The 15,566-nt window shown below is 45.8% G+C and overlaps 1 protein-coding gene across 3 annotated transcripts in view; it reads left to right on the top strand.

Annotated features, from left to right (window-relative positions):
* Nucleotides 1-12,601: 12,601 nt before the first annotated feature.
* ebi (transducin beta like ebi) overlaps nucleotides 12,602-15,566 on the top strand; it is a 46,723-nt gene continuing 43,758 nt past the window's right edge. Inside the window, exons 1-4 of one of the 3 annotated variants that reach the window (XM_075679813.1) lie at nucleotides 12,602-12,844; nucleotides 13,320-13,404; nucleotides 13,464-13,609; nucleotides 14,559-14,718. In XM_075679813.1, the coding sequence (XP_075535928.1) occupies nucleotides 13,347-13,404; nucleotides 13,464-13,609; nucleotides 14,559-14,718 (364 nt within the window). In that variant the 5' untranslated portion in view covers nucleotides 12,602-12,844; nucleotides 13,320-13,346. Of the gene's footprint in view, nucleotides 12,845-13,161; nucleotides 13,181-13,316; nucleotides 13,405-13,463; nucleotides 13,610-14,558; nucleotides 14,719-15,566 lie in introns of those variants that run through there. The other 2 variants (XM_075679812.1, XM_075679814.1) reach the window with 2 other exon arrangements.

The following is a 15,566-nucleotide window of genomic DNA, read 5'->3' as shown; positions in this document are numbered from 1 at the left end:
CCTTTTATTAATGCCGATTCGGACCTGCGGCCACGGCAAGAAGTCCGGAAAATCTGACTGCGAAGGGTTCTTGCATCCGAAATTTCAGACGTTCTTATACATTGACCCTACGTAGCGGGGCCTTGAAGTCGTCCGAATTATTTGGCGTTCGGAAAGTCGCTCGTTGACTGCACTCTGGCAACTCCTCCAGCCGACGACGCTACAGTGTACCTATTCTAGTCAGTGATGCCAACTCAGGTCAACGTTTTATCCCTAAAATGAACCCCCAGAAATCCCTAGATTAAAGAAAAATCCCTAGATTTTCTTTGTTTACTTGTTAATGTGGCAATTTCAGCTTTAACAACGTCTCAGCGCAGTTCACTCTTTGTTCCATTTGTTATACATTTTATCAGAGATAAATAAATGTGTATTAGCCGCATCTGTACCTTTTTCTTAATTTTTTGTAGAGTTATCATGCATAGAGGGTCGACAGATGGCACCACCAGATAGAGGGGGAGTCAGCAACGACATTTCCTGTCTATCTGAAGTGAACTTCGAGCAGACGACTCCCGTTTCACCGCACCGCTTTTCGAGCTGCTCCTTCAGCAGGCTCATCTTCACGCGCAAAGAACCCATGCAGTCCTTTAAAGAAAGAATGGTCCCAAGTTGAAAGAGCTGGACATTGTCTGCTAAGCCCCGTCATCACATCAAGGTATTTTATTCAGACAACATCAACAGTCTTTTTATGATGCGCACAGAAAAACGGACATGTTGGACTTCGTTAAAGTCCCCTTCTCGCCTCAAATAGAACACTCAGAAGCGGTGAAATGGCGCACCTCACCGCATAGTTCTTTATTTATCAAAGTCTCGATCAAAGATTGTCAAACAGTAGTTGGAGCGACTAAGAAATGACATCACGAGAAACTGACATCCCCAAAAATGTAATCTTGCTAGTTATAGAGCAGTGATTAAGATGTAGAGTTGGTAATTACAAAATCAGAAAATGGTTCCTTAAAGCTGAGAATATATATGTTGTTTTGGTTGCGCAGCACGTTGCAACGAAGTGGTCTAGCATACGTGGAAAATGATTTTCTTTAAAAAAAAAACGCTGCACAGTAGCACTTTCTTCAATAACATAAAAACACGTACGACGCAAATGATACTGTATGCAAAGATAACGTAAACGCGCGTGCAGTGTCGATGTTGACGCGTTAAGATAGGTTTCTTAACACTCTAGAATTATTATATGGCACACAAACAAGGAATTAAGACGCGCACACAATCTTAAACTCTTAATCATCGTACATATCTTTGTTCATCCTCTTCAAATGAGAAGGAGTGATCTTGAAGCTGTAACAGCAACTGTCCATCAAGGTTCTTTTTGCGTGCAGCAAACCGCACAACGCGTCTGTCGACAATCTGTTTCTTTGCTTTGTTTTCAGCAGGTTGACTTGCGAAAATACGCGTTCGACAGCAGCGCTGGAGTGTGGTAGGCACAGAAGGTTCTTCATAAAACTTGACAGCAGGGGGTACTCTTGTGATCCGTCTCCTTTTTTCATTTGAGACACTTTGTGCCAGAACTGGCTCGCAGTCAAGTCAACGTGGTCGCTCAGCTCCATGTTGCGAAGAAGTCGCCATTACCTGTCCAGTTCGTTCATTTCATTTTCTATCACGATCAGGGGAAAGGAGACCGCAAGCGACGCGATTGGTGGTACTGTCTTTTCCAGGACAACTTTCGGGTCTATGACTCGAAGGTTTTTCATCTGTTCACTTTTTAGGGGGAACCGCAGGTGGATCTGGTGAGCTGCTTCAATAAAAAACTCTAAACACCGCAGCCGAAAGTTGTGAACCTGATTATCGTTTAAACCGTGCGTATTACCGGCTAGTGCGGCAGTTGGCTTTGCTCCAAGGTAAATTTCTTCCAATGGCAGGAACTTGGCTGGGTCTTTGTACCGCACATCGGACAACGGCGTGGCCTCCAGGTAGTGTCGCTTGATGTAGCAATATGCATTTCAGCATGGTCGAAACCTTTTCATGGAGCAAGTGAATTCTGGTTTCTTCCGACTGCATTTCCTTATTTAGGTTAGTGAAAAAAGGCAGGACGTACTCAAGAAACTCGAGGTAGAGTTTCGTTGACGGGTCAGTCAGTTTTTCCAGAATGGCTTCTGCAGCAAGCAGGCGGTCGTCAGTGGCTGCTTTTTTGAAAAACAAAATCAGGGCAGGCATCTGCTCAAGCAAGCGTTTCACAACAACTTGGAGAGACAGCCACCTTGTTTGGCTTGGGTGCAAGAGCTTGTGTGGTTTCACCTCTGCCAGCTTCTGGAATTCTTGGAAGGCAGATGTCTGCTTCGGCGACAAGAAGTAATTGAAAACATCGCGTGCGAAATCTTCAACTCCTCTTGGAAGTGTTTTACACGCATACGAGGCGCACAGATATGGAACGAACGGCAAACGCACTTCACAATGAAGAGGCCTGGAATTTCTGCTTGTCAGCGACGCGACGGAATGATGTGCACCCATCATTACGTTCGCTCTGTCGGCCGCAAAAGCAATCAAACTTTTGTCGTACGGAATTTCCGCAGCACTGAACACCGCCTTTAAGCTAGTGTAGAGAGAGCTGACAGTCGCATCACTGACTGGTACTAAGTCCAAAAACGCATCCATTATGCCGCCATCGGCGTTCATTACTCGGGCGACAAGTGACAGATGCTTCACCGTAGCCTTGTCAGTGGATTCGTCCACCAGAAGGGAGAACTTCTGTGGGCGCAAAAGCTCACAGAACTCTTCGCGACTCTCCTCTCCAAGCACATTCTTTATGATTGCAGCGCACTTTGTCCGGCGGCAACTTAAGTTCTTTGCAATCGGCGAGTCGTCACACGACGCCTTGACAACATGAACTAAATGCCCCATGACATTAAAAGGTAGATTGTGTTCCGTGACAAACGCGGCAAGTCTGATTTCAGCCCCTTTGACCGATTTGTCTACTTGAGTTTGCCCACTTATTGAAGGCATGGATGTCTTTCCATAGCTCGTTGCGTCGTCCTCAATTTGAGTTGAACCCCTTTTCGTAAGCCTCCAGGTTTCTGCCCCGTAGGTGAGTACTGGCAAGACACAGCTATTATATACTTTTCTCTTGAGGGATAATGGCAACCTGCTGTTCATGATCTGAGAATGCCTGCCAAACGCACCCCAGCCCACCTTTATTCTTCTGATTATTTCCGTCTCATGATCCGGATCCGCCGTCACTACCTGCCCTAAGTAGATGTATTCCCTTACATCTACTTAGGGTAGGTAGAAGAGGTAGGATGTCAGCGCGCGGGTCGATTGCAAGCTTGCAGCGCTTTTCTTGTGCTTGGAGCTTGCAGGGTGGCGGTCGATTTCTGATTTTCCACCTTTACAATCGGATCTGCATGCTTTGCAGGAAAAGTACAAGGGCCCTTTTTTACTGGCTGACAATCACCCTCCATACTTCGGATCCGCTTCCCATTTGGTCAAATATTTTTGGTCGTACGCATTCGCTTTCGTTATGCTTGGCTCACCATCATCAAAGTCTCCTGGTCCAGAAGTTGCCATCTGACATGCAGCACGTTTGAACGGTGAAGGTAGGCGGTGAGCGTAAACGTAGCGCGTTGATGCTGACACTACAAGTCAAAATTCAACTTTTTCTTTCGTAGAGCAGCAGTCACTCGTAGCGCCGGAGATCACACGCATGATGAAACAGTTTGAAAGTCATATGGTTTCGTTTTACCTCACTGTGCAGCAGCCGATTATTTCGCCTTGCAGAACTGCGGCCGCCATCTATCGGCTTGCCAAAACACCAAAAATAGATGAGCAGTAACTAGCATTTTTCATAGTATTTTCTGTTTGGAAGGCAATATAATCAGATACGCCTGCTTTGAGGTCGCTTAAAGTAACAATTATACGGCCTCTTAAAATCCCTAGATTTCACAAAAAGACGCCAGATTCCTAAAGCAAAGAAAAAATCTCTAGATCTAGGGATAAATCCCTAGGGTTGGCATCACTGATTCTAGTACACACTAACGACGCGGCGTCAAAGACCATTCGTTACGATTCCTCTCTGTTACTCGAGCCAGCATTACCGCGACTTTCGTTCCCTCTCAATAAATTTACAGATAATTTTCCCTGATAGAAGCACAAATTCACGGAGTTTTCCCTGAGTTTTCCCCGAGTTTTTCCAGACTATTGAAAAACTCGGAGAATTCCCGGTTTTCCCGGTTGGTTACACCCTGTAAGATAGTGGGCTGATTCTGCAGGCAGTGCACTCGCACCAGTTGCAAGGGTATAGCATGTGTGCCTATAGTGTTTTCCATATAAACGAAGCAAAAGCTGCAGCTTTTGATAAAGGACTGTTCACAGTACATGCACGTAAATCTCAAACGTTCTAACTGCGCTACTGTTCATCTAATTAGAGGAAAATTGAACGCCCTTAAAAGAAAGAAATATGAAGTTCTCGTTAGCGCAGCAGTAGAATTTTGGCTTGGGCACTTAATTCTTTAATTATAGATATCGTACAAATCCGAAACCGTCGATACTGCAGAGTGGGGTGCAGCGAAAGCTTCTTGCACAAACGCTGCCGCGTCATCTGGCCAGCTGCGATCGTAGGAGGAGCGGTGGCGTAGAGGTAGAGTATCCGCCTCGCATGAAAGAAGACCGTGGTTCGAATCCCGGTGCCTCGCAATTTTCCACTGGATTAAAAAAACAAATCCGCGTGTTGATAAAATTGCATAAACAGCTAGGCCTGGAGTGCGGCCTGATCCCGGTGACCAGAACCGGTAATGCGCTCCCTCACCAAAGCAGGATTGGCCACCCTGGTGCAGTACTTCCACAACCTCCTATATGAATACAACAATCAAACCCCGGCCCTCAGCATCCAGCGGCTGCAAAGCAACTGACCACGTCAGCGGTCAGACCTGTGACGCAGCAGAGGGTGCTAAGAATCCCTGGTTCCGGAGAGGCCGCCATTGGAACCTAAACCTGGCAACGTTTAACATTATCTAATGAGGCGAGTCTAGCAGTGCTATTGGAAGAATTAGAGGGCAGTAAATGGGATATAATAGGGCTCAGCAGTGAAGTTAGGAGGACAAAAGAAGCATTCACAGTGCTAAAAAGCAGGCACGTCCTGTGCTACCGGGGCTTAGCGTAGAGACGAAAACTAGGAGTCAGATTCCTGATTAATAAGGATATAGCTGGTGACATACAGGAATTCTATAGCATTAACGTGAGGGTGGCAGGTCTTGTGAAACTTAATCAGTGGTACAAATTGAAGGCCGTACAGGTCTACGACCCTACATCCAGTCATGATGACCAGGAAGTTGAAAGCTTCTATGAAGACGTCGAATCGGCGATGGATAAAGTAGAAACAAAATACACAATACTGATGGGCGACTTCAATGCCAAGGTAGGCAAGAAGCAGGCTGGAGACAAGTCAGTGGGGGAATATGGCATAGGCTCTAGGAATAGCAGGGGAGAGTTGTTAGTAGAGTTCGCAGAACAGAATAATATGCGGGGAATGAATACCTTCTCCTGTAAGCGGGATAGCCGAAAGTGGACGTGGAGGAGCCCGAACGGCGAGACTAGAAATGTAATAGACTTCATACTCTACACTAACCTTGGCATCATACAAGATGTGGACGTGCTCAACAAGGTGCGCTGCAGTGACCATAGGATGGTAAGAACTCGAATTAGCCTAGACTTGAGGGAATGGAAGAAACTGGTACATAAGAACCCGATAAATGAGTTAGCGGTAAGAGGGAAAATAGAGGAATTCCGGATCAAGCTACAGAATAGGTATTCGGCCTTAACTCGGGAAGAGGACCTTAGTGTTGAAGCAATGAACAAAAATCTTATGGGCATCGTTAAGGAGTGTTCAGTAGAAGTCGGTGGTAACTCCGTTAGACAGGATACCAGTAAGTTATCGCAGGAGACGAAAGATCTGATCAAGAAACGCTAATGTATAAAAGCCTCAAACCCTACAGCTAGGATAGAACTGGCAGAACTTTCCAAGTTAATCAACAAGCGTAACACAGCTGACATAAAGAAGTATAATATGGATAGAATTGAACATGCTCTCAGGAACGGAGGAAGCCTAAAAGCATTGAAGAAACTAGGAATAGGCAAGAATCAGATGTATGCCGATGCATCTGTATGCATCGGCATACATCTGATTATACGTATATCTGATTATATATATATATATATATATATATATATATATATATATATATATATATATATATATATATATATATATATATATATATATATATATATATATATATATATACATATATATATATGATCATACATCTGCATACATACGTATGCAGATGTATGAGACAAAGCCGGCAATATCATTGCTAATATGGATGAGATAGTTCGTGGCTGAGGAGTTCTATAGAGATTGATACAGTACCAGTGGCACCCACGACGATAATGGAAGAAAGAACAGTCTAGAGGAATTTGAAATCCCACAAGTAACACCGGAAGAAGTAAAGAAAGCCTTGAGAGCTATGCAAAGGGGGAAGGCAGCTGGGGAGGATCAGGTAACGGCAGATTTGTTGAAGGATGGTGGGCAGATTGAATCAGGGTGTAGACGAGCCGTATGTAAAAATACTGAAAGATATCTATAGCGGCTCCACAGCCACCGACAAAATCCTAATAAAGAAAGGCGTCAGGCAGGGAGATACGATCTCTCCAATGCTATTCACAGCGCGTTTACAGGAGGTGTTCAGAGACCTGGATTGGGAAGGATTGGGGATAAGAGTTATTGGAGAATACCTTAGTAACTTGTGATTTGCTGATATTGCCTTGCTTAGTAACTCAGGGGACCAACTGCAATGCATGCTCACTGACCTGGAGAGGCAAAGCCGAAGGCATGGGTCTAAAAATTAATCTGCAGAAAACTAAAGTAATGTTTAACAGTCTCGGAAGAGAACAGCTGTTTATGATAGGTAGCGACGCACTGGAAGTAATAAGGGAATACATCTACTTAGGACAGGTAGTGACTGCGGATCCGTTTTCATGAGACTGAAATAATCAGAAGAATAAGAATGGGCTGGGTTGCGTATGGCAGGCATTCTCAGATCATGAACAGCAGGTTGCCACTATCCCTCAAGAGAAAAGTATATAACAGCTGTGTCTTACCAGTACTCGCATACGGGGCAGAAACCTGGAGGCTTACGAAAAGGGTTCTACTTAAATTGAGGACGATGCAGCGAGCTATGGAAAGAAGAATGATGGGTGTAACGTTAAGGGATAAGAAAAGAGCAGATTGGGCGAGGGAACAAACGCGAGTTAATGACGTCTTAGTTGAAATCAAGAAAAAGAAATGGGGGGGGGGGCATGGGCAGGACATTACTGAGGAGGGAAGATAACCGATGGTCATTTAGGGTTACGGACTGGATTCCGAGGGAAGGGGAGCATAGCAGGGGCGGCATAAAGTTAGGTGGGCGGATGAGATTAAGAAGTTTGCAGGGACAACATGGCCACGATTAGTACATGACCGGAGTAGTTGTAGTTGGAGAAATATGGGAAAGTCCTTTGCCCTGCAGTGGGCGTAACCAGGCTGATGATGATAATGATGATCGTAAGAGTAACTGCAGCCAATACTAGCATATGCGTCTGGAACATAAAAACAGCTTAAAGAAGCAGACAGAGGCGGTTTACGAGCTGTACCGTCTACAAGCATTTGCCAGCCACTTAATTTGCCCGCCAAACTGCGTGGATTGCCTCGGATCGGCCCAATCATGGAGGAAGGAAATGTTGAGAGGGAGCATCGCGCAACGCGATTGAAGTCACACCTATCGGCCCAACAAGTGATTGCATGTCAAATTGCGCCGTTGGCATGCCGTTGGTTTTAGTGTTCCCACGTGGTTCCCGCTCTGCAGGCAGAGCCAACTTTTTTAGACATACTTCTAAGAACGTTTGACAGAGCCACGGCAAGGCAGCCGAACAAGCGCGCACTGAGTAAAAACTACTTGCATAGCTATTGAGAGTCAAACGTCTCGATTCTTGCTCCGTGATATCTAAGCAAGAGGTCACTTGTTGGGCCACCACTGAGCAAAGGGCCTGGCTTCACGGAGCGTTCGCTTGCCAAGGCTGGCTGGGCGATGTAATGCTCTTTTAACTTTGCTTCCTCCATGGACCTCGTTAAAGTGCAATTTTCTTGTAGGAAACTCTATGTTGCAGTGTACTAGAATTGCTTCTAGTTCACTGTAACCTCGTCAATCCATGTCAATGATGTTTCTGACGATGCCGTACCTTAACCTCTTCACGGCGTTTGCCTGTGGCGTGCACCGAAATACGCAGGTCCAGCGCTTTACCTATAGTTAAACATGTGAAATCACTCAGTAATTAATTTTTGCACAACACGTTTTTTTTTCCTGGCGAAAAAAGAAAAAAGGTGTATGTTAGCTGAGCACCCTGAAAAATGAAGCGCAGAAAGGCAAATGTCTGAAAATCATTATCAGGGGCTGTCAGGGGCGATGATAACGAGTTGGACCACTGCTTGAAAAATTTCAGAAGTATGCCCTATGGTATGCCAGTATGCTGGCTGTAGGATCAGGGGGGGGACACTCCGTATACATCCCATTGGCCATTTTCGAGCAGACGCTCTTTCGACGCTAGCGCCAAGGTCCCCTTCAGTTACGGCCCTAACCAATGGGCGACGCATTAAGGAAAATGGCGGCGCATATGATTGTTTACGTTGTGATGGCAACAGCAACAGCAGCCGCGCGGCACCTCCTCTCCCAAACGTTCTTCTTTCCTTTTTGTTTTTATTATGCCGACACGCTCCACTCCCTTTACCCCTTTCTCCCATGCCGCGAGCGCCGCTCACTTTTTTTTGTTTTTACCGTAAGCGGCGCGTTTTTTCTTTTTTATAGCGCGCTTGTTACCGCGCGCCACGCGCCAGCTCGCAAGCAATGCGCGCGCTACGCCGCGCATTGGCATTGCTTGCGAGCTGGCGCGTGGTGCGCCGTGGGCTATGCGTTGGCACGCACGCAGTCTTGCCCACACTTATATTATACCAGCATGTGCCGGGACATAAAAAAAAAATTCCACTTCCAACACAACAGATGTTTAGCCTCGCTTTATTGACTTCGTTTCCGAAAAAAGATTTTTCTTACAACGTGGTGTGATACACGCTCAAAAAATGAGCAAAAGTGAGAGGTGCATGACATATGCAAGAGTACTAAAGACAAAAGTTCACAGATGGTGAAATAACAAAAGAAAGTGCTAGAAAACGCGAAGGCCATTTCATGTACACACATATAAAAACAAGATTTTTATATAACGTCCTCAAGACCTAAATGTAGACGAGCTCCTGATATGTGCACTAAGATATTGCACAAAATTGGACGACATGTATGACATAGTCATGACAACTATAAAAAGGGAAAACTCACTAGTAATGGCAAAAACAATGACACGCAAAATACCTGAAAGATAGAATAAAATGCTAACATTGTTTGATTGAGAGCCATACCAAAAGAAAGCTTACTTAAAAATCTGCACGAAAGTATATGAAATGCTTGACATGTTCATTACTGCTGAACAAATTGAAAAAAAACATGGCAGAAAAAAATAACATTGTACTAAAAACTGAAACACACATTATCACATTATTTTGCACTTGGCCACAACTTGAGTAACGGTGGCAAGGGTAACAGAAGATAGTCGGCTTTTGCAGCAGCACATAAAAACATTCGCAGAAAGGCTTATTCCTCAATCAAAGACCAGGTAAAACAAGCCAACACGACTTTTCTTTCTACCCGAATGTAATGCTTAGCAATAAAATTACGTCACTTAATTAAGGCACTAAGTCGTACCTACTGGGCTCTCCCTTACATGTATAATAAACACGAACTGCAAAAATCTGCATGTAGGACACTTGCAATGCTCATGCTTTCCAGAGGGAAAAAAGCGTATCATGCCTACACATGAAGGTTGTTCGCGCGGTTTTCCCATCGGGGGTTACTGAGATAGTACACAAACACTAACAGTAATTTTTCAGCTGTTAGTTGGTTTGTAGAACGCGATACACAGAAAAAGCACTGAGGGCGCGGTTGCAGAATGAGACTTGGCACAGAAAAACGCAAGTCACATAGCTAGACCAGGTGACAATGAGGAGGAACATCTATTTGTCAGCTTTCTCTACCGGGAAGAGGCAAGTGGAGCCTCATGGAGTACACAAATGGACAGGGCTGTGTTCGTGTACATGCGCCTTCTGATGTCCTTGGGTCTGAGCGCTCACCTGTTGTCTTTATAGGCACCCGGAACAATTAACCTTGCAGGACTTGTTTTTGAGGTATTTGTGCACCACTGCACGATGCACGAGCGGTACGAGTCGTGAAACGGGTGAAACATCGCGGAGCACAAGCACACAGCTACCGAGGACCACAGAATTGACGAAACTAGCCACGTCGGTCAACACACAGCAGCGCACGCATCTCGATGACAGTAGATAACAATAATAATAATAATATTTGGGGTTTTACGTGCCAAAACCACTTTCTGATTATGAGGCACGCCGTAGTTGAGGACTCCGGAAATTTTGACCACCTGGGGTTCTTTAACGTGCACCTAAATCTAAGCACACGGGTGCTTTCGGATTTCGCCCCCATCGAAATGCGGCCGCCGTGGCCGGGATTCGATCCCGCGACCTCGTGCTCAGCAGCCCAACATCATAGCCACTGAGCAACCACGGCGGGTAGTAGATAACAAAAATAAAGCGTTACGTAGCGGACTAAGCAGCAGCCGGGCCGGCGGGGATGGCACGGCGGCGCGGGCGCGTAGACAGTCGAAGGTGAGGGAGTTGAGGTGGTATTACGAGAGAGGGCGTAGGGAGAGGAGTTGAGCGGGCGGAAGGGCTTGGCCACCTGGATCGGCGCGCGTGCGCGCGACAATCGACGAGGCCATGCAAGGGAAACGGATTTTTGCGTCGCCCATTACAGAGATGGCGCCAATTTCCTGTGCCACCGGAACCGGGAAGTGTCCCCCCCCTGGTAGGATGTCCACGCCGCGGTCCACGCAACGTACGCATTTGACATGACTGCCGCGAAGTGCGGGACGTTGAAGCTTGTGTGCACCCGTGTGCGCGATAAAATTCATTTTCTCCTCTGTCTGTGAATGCAACTTAAGATTAAAAACTGCAGTTCAAACTTGGCATTATGAATTTTCTGTTGCACTCGTCAGTTTCACCCGCCGTGGTTGCTCAGTGGCTATGGTGTTGGGCTGCTGAGCACGATCGAGGTCGCGGGATCGAATCCCGGCCACGGCGGCCGCATTTCGATGGGGGCGAAATGCGAAAACACCCGTGTGCTTAGATTTAGGTGCACGTTAAAGAACCCCAGGTGGTCAAAATTTCCGGAGTCCTCCACTACGGCGTGCCTCGTAATCAGAAAGTGGTTTTAGCACGTAAAATCCCAAATATTATTATTATTATTATCGTCAGTTTCCGTTCGTGCGCGTTAATTACGAATTGTTTTTTCGGTGGCCCCGTGTTCCGTATACTTTTGCTCACGGATGTACGTAATCCACAACACTCTTTTTGGGACATGAATGGAACCTTGACTTTGCAAAAATGCCCTCGTGGACGTTGTTACCAAAGAGGGACATCTTGTGGATATTGGTGGTTTGCTCATAGAGAAAGAAAAAGTTCTATGGTTTACTGGCCTTATCATAGCCATATAGTTTCCTACAATGTAACTGAGCTAAGTGTGAACTTCTCTTTTCCTTCTCTTCTTTCAACACATTTTCCCCCTTCCTTGCAGTACAGGGTACTAAAGTCTTTACAGGGTACCGGGCTCAGCCTGGTTAACTTCCCTGCCTAGTGCCTGTCCCTTACGACTTCTCTTTCTCTCTCTCTCCTAGCATGCATGCCGCCTGGAAATAGTTCTAGGAGGTGCGACTGCTCACTGCAGGCAGGACCTGCAAGCGCCTTTCAATAAGTTGTTCACCGCTGCATGTATATATAGCAAAAGAATCGTGTAATAATTTCTATATGGTGCAAAATATATATAGTAAACTCAGTATCGAATTTAAGAAATCGGGGCCCAGGGGCTAATGTATAACGTTGTAACAATTAATGGTTGTAATATCGTTATTACATGGGCAATGTTACCTATATTATGCAACGACACTTGTGGTTTATCGGTGCTCAATACAAGCGCTTCAAGTATGGTGCTGGGTCTTATGAGTTCTAGGGAAAGATTATTTGTGGTCTAATCAAGAGGTTGAAGGCTTTGAATGTGCCAATCGGCACATTGAAAAGTGTGTACCCTTTTGGGGCTTATCTTGTCACACAACGATAATCGTCATCTATCTTGCGCACCTTTCCTTTAAAATAACGCTGCGCGCGGTACTTCCAGGTACGTCACGAACGGTATGCGCGTTATCGGTGTGTCCTAGCATTATCGACAAGAGAAAGTAGTGAGTGCAGAGTTTTCAAGAAAGGAAACGCAAGCAAGGCAAATGACGATTATCGTTGTGGGGCAAGATAAACTTTTTTAAAGAGCATATGTTGGCAAAGTCTCAAGCAACTCAGACTGGCAGCGCCACCAGGCTACGGTGGCTAGCCAGGCACCGTGTCGCGCAGATGGCGACAGGGGTCGCCCTCAGTTTTCGCGGCCGCTGCTACTTCGTCAACTTCGTTTTGCAGTCGGCGATGGGTGATAGTTTGGTTTGTGCGTTAATAGATGCCGTGCAGCCCATTTCAGGAGTGTTGTACACATAGCTCGACAAAAGTAGCCTGGCAGAAGACAGCAGTAGCTACGGCGCGCCAATTTCCGCGGTCCTCTTCGCGGCACATTTTCGCACTCTGCCCGGTTTGACCAGAGTTTGACGGGTGAGTAGGCCTAGCACGTAACATTGTGCCAGGTTTCTCATTCGGTGTTTGTGATCCCCGAGTGCCGCTGGTGTTTCCTTGCTGAAGACAGTTTGTTCTTGGAGGTAATCGCTGCCTTGCCGCGCTAAGGCGCGTGCCGCTGTTCGCGACCGGCAGTCGGCGCGCCTCCGTGACCGGATGCTTACTGTGGCGCGTGCTTTGCAGATGCATCAACTACGTCTGATTGTTTTGGCCTAGATGTGCAGTGCGACTCTTGCGCAGCGTGGTTGGCGTCGGTCTTCGATGTCTTGCGCGTTTAGTGTCTGGCCCGCACCTCCGCCTTGACATTGTTGTGATGTAATTGTCTGGCTGATGTTGGTTCATAACACAGCCTTCTTTTATCGCGCATAGTCAGCCACACGTTTCCTAAATTTACATGTTCTTCTTATCCCCTACCAACAAATATTCTTAGCATCCTTTCGCTTGCTTTCAGAAGGCACTCAATGAGTGTTCATGACGAAAAATGAGTTTTAGCAGCGATGAAGTCAATTTTCTTGTCTACCGGTATCTGCAAGAATCAGGTAAGGGCAACACTCATCATCGGCAGCGGGTTCAGATGCGAAGAATTTTTCTTGTGCAGGTTTTTTTCACTCTGCCTACACCTTTGGCATTGAAAGTCACATCAGTCAGTCCAACATCAATGGAGCTCTGGTGCCGCCCGCAGCATTGCTGTCCATTATTCAGAAGGGTCTTCAGTATACAGAGGCTGAAATCAGCATTGGAGAGGTAGGTCACTGTTTCGATCGTACCAGTTCACCTGGATGCATGCAGCGAAATAAGACTGTGTTTGCCACATGTAAAATCCAAGGTGTTCAATGTGTTAGGTTAATTGCCTGGTGCTTTGCCAACATCAGAAGTTGCAGTGTGCTTTTAGCAATACCAGTTTATCCTAGCAAAACGTGATTGCTCATGTGGCCGAAAAGGATGGTTAATGCTGAAGTGAAAGCAAATACGTGGAAGACTGCATCTGGCATTTGGTGCAGGTAGCACTGTGCGTGCTTGTCGTTTTCTTTTCTGAAGCATTTTGTTTCGCTTGACAAAATATATGCCACACAATTGTTTTTAGCTGCATGTGCTTTTATCTTGTGAGTACGTGTTTTGGAATGTTACCTGTTAGACTGCCTTTCCTTGGTGCAGCTTACTCATGAAACACCTTACGCAAGCACCTTACGCAACACCCGACCTCCAGTGGAGCAGATAATCCCCCGGCTCCATCCCGTTATCCAGGCCCCTTTCACGAAAAAAGGAACATACAGTGACAGTCAACCAGCTGATACACGGCGCTACGTCACATTCCTCCACCGACGCTGAATAACACACCTTTCTTTTCAATTCTACACCCGCACTGCTAACACACTCTCGGTTGTTGCCTCGCCCACCTGGCTTACGTCCTCCCCCGTTAAAAGAACCCTAACTATATATACTGTGCTGAGGAAAGCATATGTCGCCTTGAAAAAGACAAGTCCACTTATCAAAACATTGGCTCCCGCTTTTACCTTGTTCTCAATTTTGCTCATCGTCTTGAATTTCCATTTCCCGCCATCGCCATGTTTACGCTTACACAATACCCCTAGCTGTGGTGTAGCATTAACAAAATGCTGCTTTCGTCAAGGTACCTGGATGTTGATCTGAAACAATTACTGATAGTTGCCTTTCATCCTCTTTTCTTTTCCAGGATGGCTCGGAGCGTATGATAGAGTCCCTGTCACTGATCGATGCCGTCATGCCTGACGTGGTGGCATCACGGCAGCAGCAGGCCCACAACAACAAGAATGCTGTGGTTAAGGCAGAGCCAAGTAACACAAATGGCGAGGATACGACGCACAACTTTGGCGGTGAGTGGTGTGGTGTAGTTTATTCAAAAGCAACAATCTTTGATGCTGAGAGTTGTCACACTCTGCTGATATGCTAAGACTGCTGCATGTGCTGTAGTGGTCAAGGGCTGTGGCACTGCTTTGTTGAGCTTGATACAGCAAGTTAAATTCATGGCCAACAGAAGGCACAGTCCAGCTTGGGCAAGGTGCAAAAATGACCATGTACTAAAATTTCTGCATATGCTAAAGATCTGTAGATCTACTTTACAGCATCTCTCATTGCCCATGGGTAGATTTGCTGCCGCTCCATTGGTACAGTGACCTGCATTTGTCCCTTAGAAGATCAAAAAGAATAGTTCGGGCTTAGTGCCACTTTATTCTTGCTCACACGTAGCACACTTAGCAGCAAGATCACATATTATGGTTCGAATTGTCCAATACAGCACTTTACACTGTTACTTGCCTAGTTTGCAAAATAAAATAATAATAATATTTCCCTCTATCTGTGCGTTCTTATTTCCCACATCGCTTGCCCCATTCTTCCTTTGCAATTAATGGAAACAAATAACGAACGCCATGCTTTGCTGTACTGCAGACACTGGAAAAAACTATATCTCCAAGCCATGTGTTGGACGTAACACATTCAAAGGGGTGCAGACAAAGGAAAAGTTCTTTTTTTTTTTTCATTACAAACAAGGCAAGCAACAGTGCCACTTGTCATCTGGACCATAGATTGCAACCTTGTGAAATTTAAGCAAGAATAAAGCAGCAGTAAGTGCAAAATGTTCACCGTACTATAGCTACCTGTGGAAACAAAAACTACAGCATATGAAAAAAAAAAGTGAATCCACTGTTTCTTAGACAAGCAA

Source organism: Dermacentor variabilis, chromosome 2, assembly GCF_050947875.1.
Source record: "Dermacentor variabilis isolate Ectoservices chromosome 2, ASM5094787v1, whole genome shotgun sequence".
NCBI classification, from domain to species: Eukaryota; Metazoa; Arthropoda; class Arachnida; order Ixodida; family Ixodidae; genus Dermacentor; species Dermacentor variabilis.
This window is presented reverse-complemented; position numbering and strand designations above follow the sequence as displayed.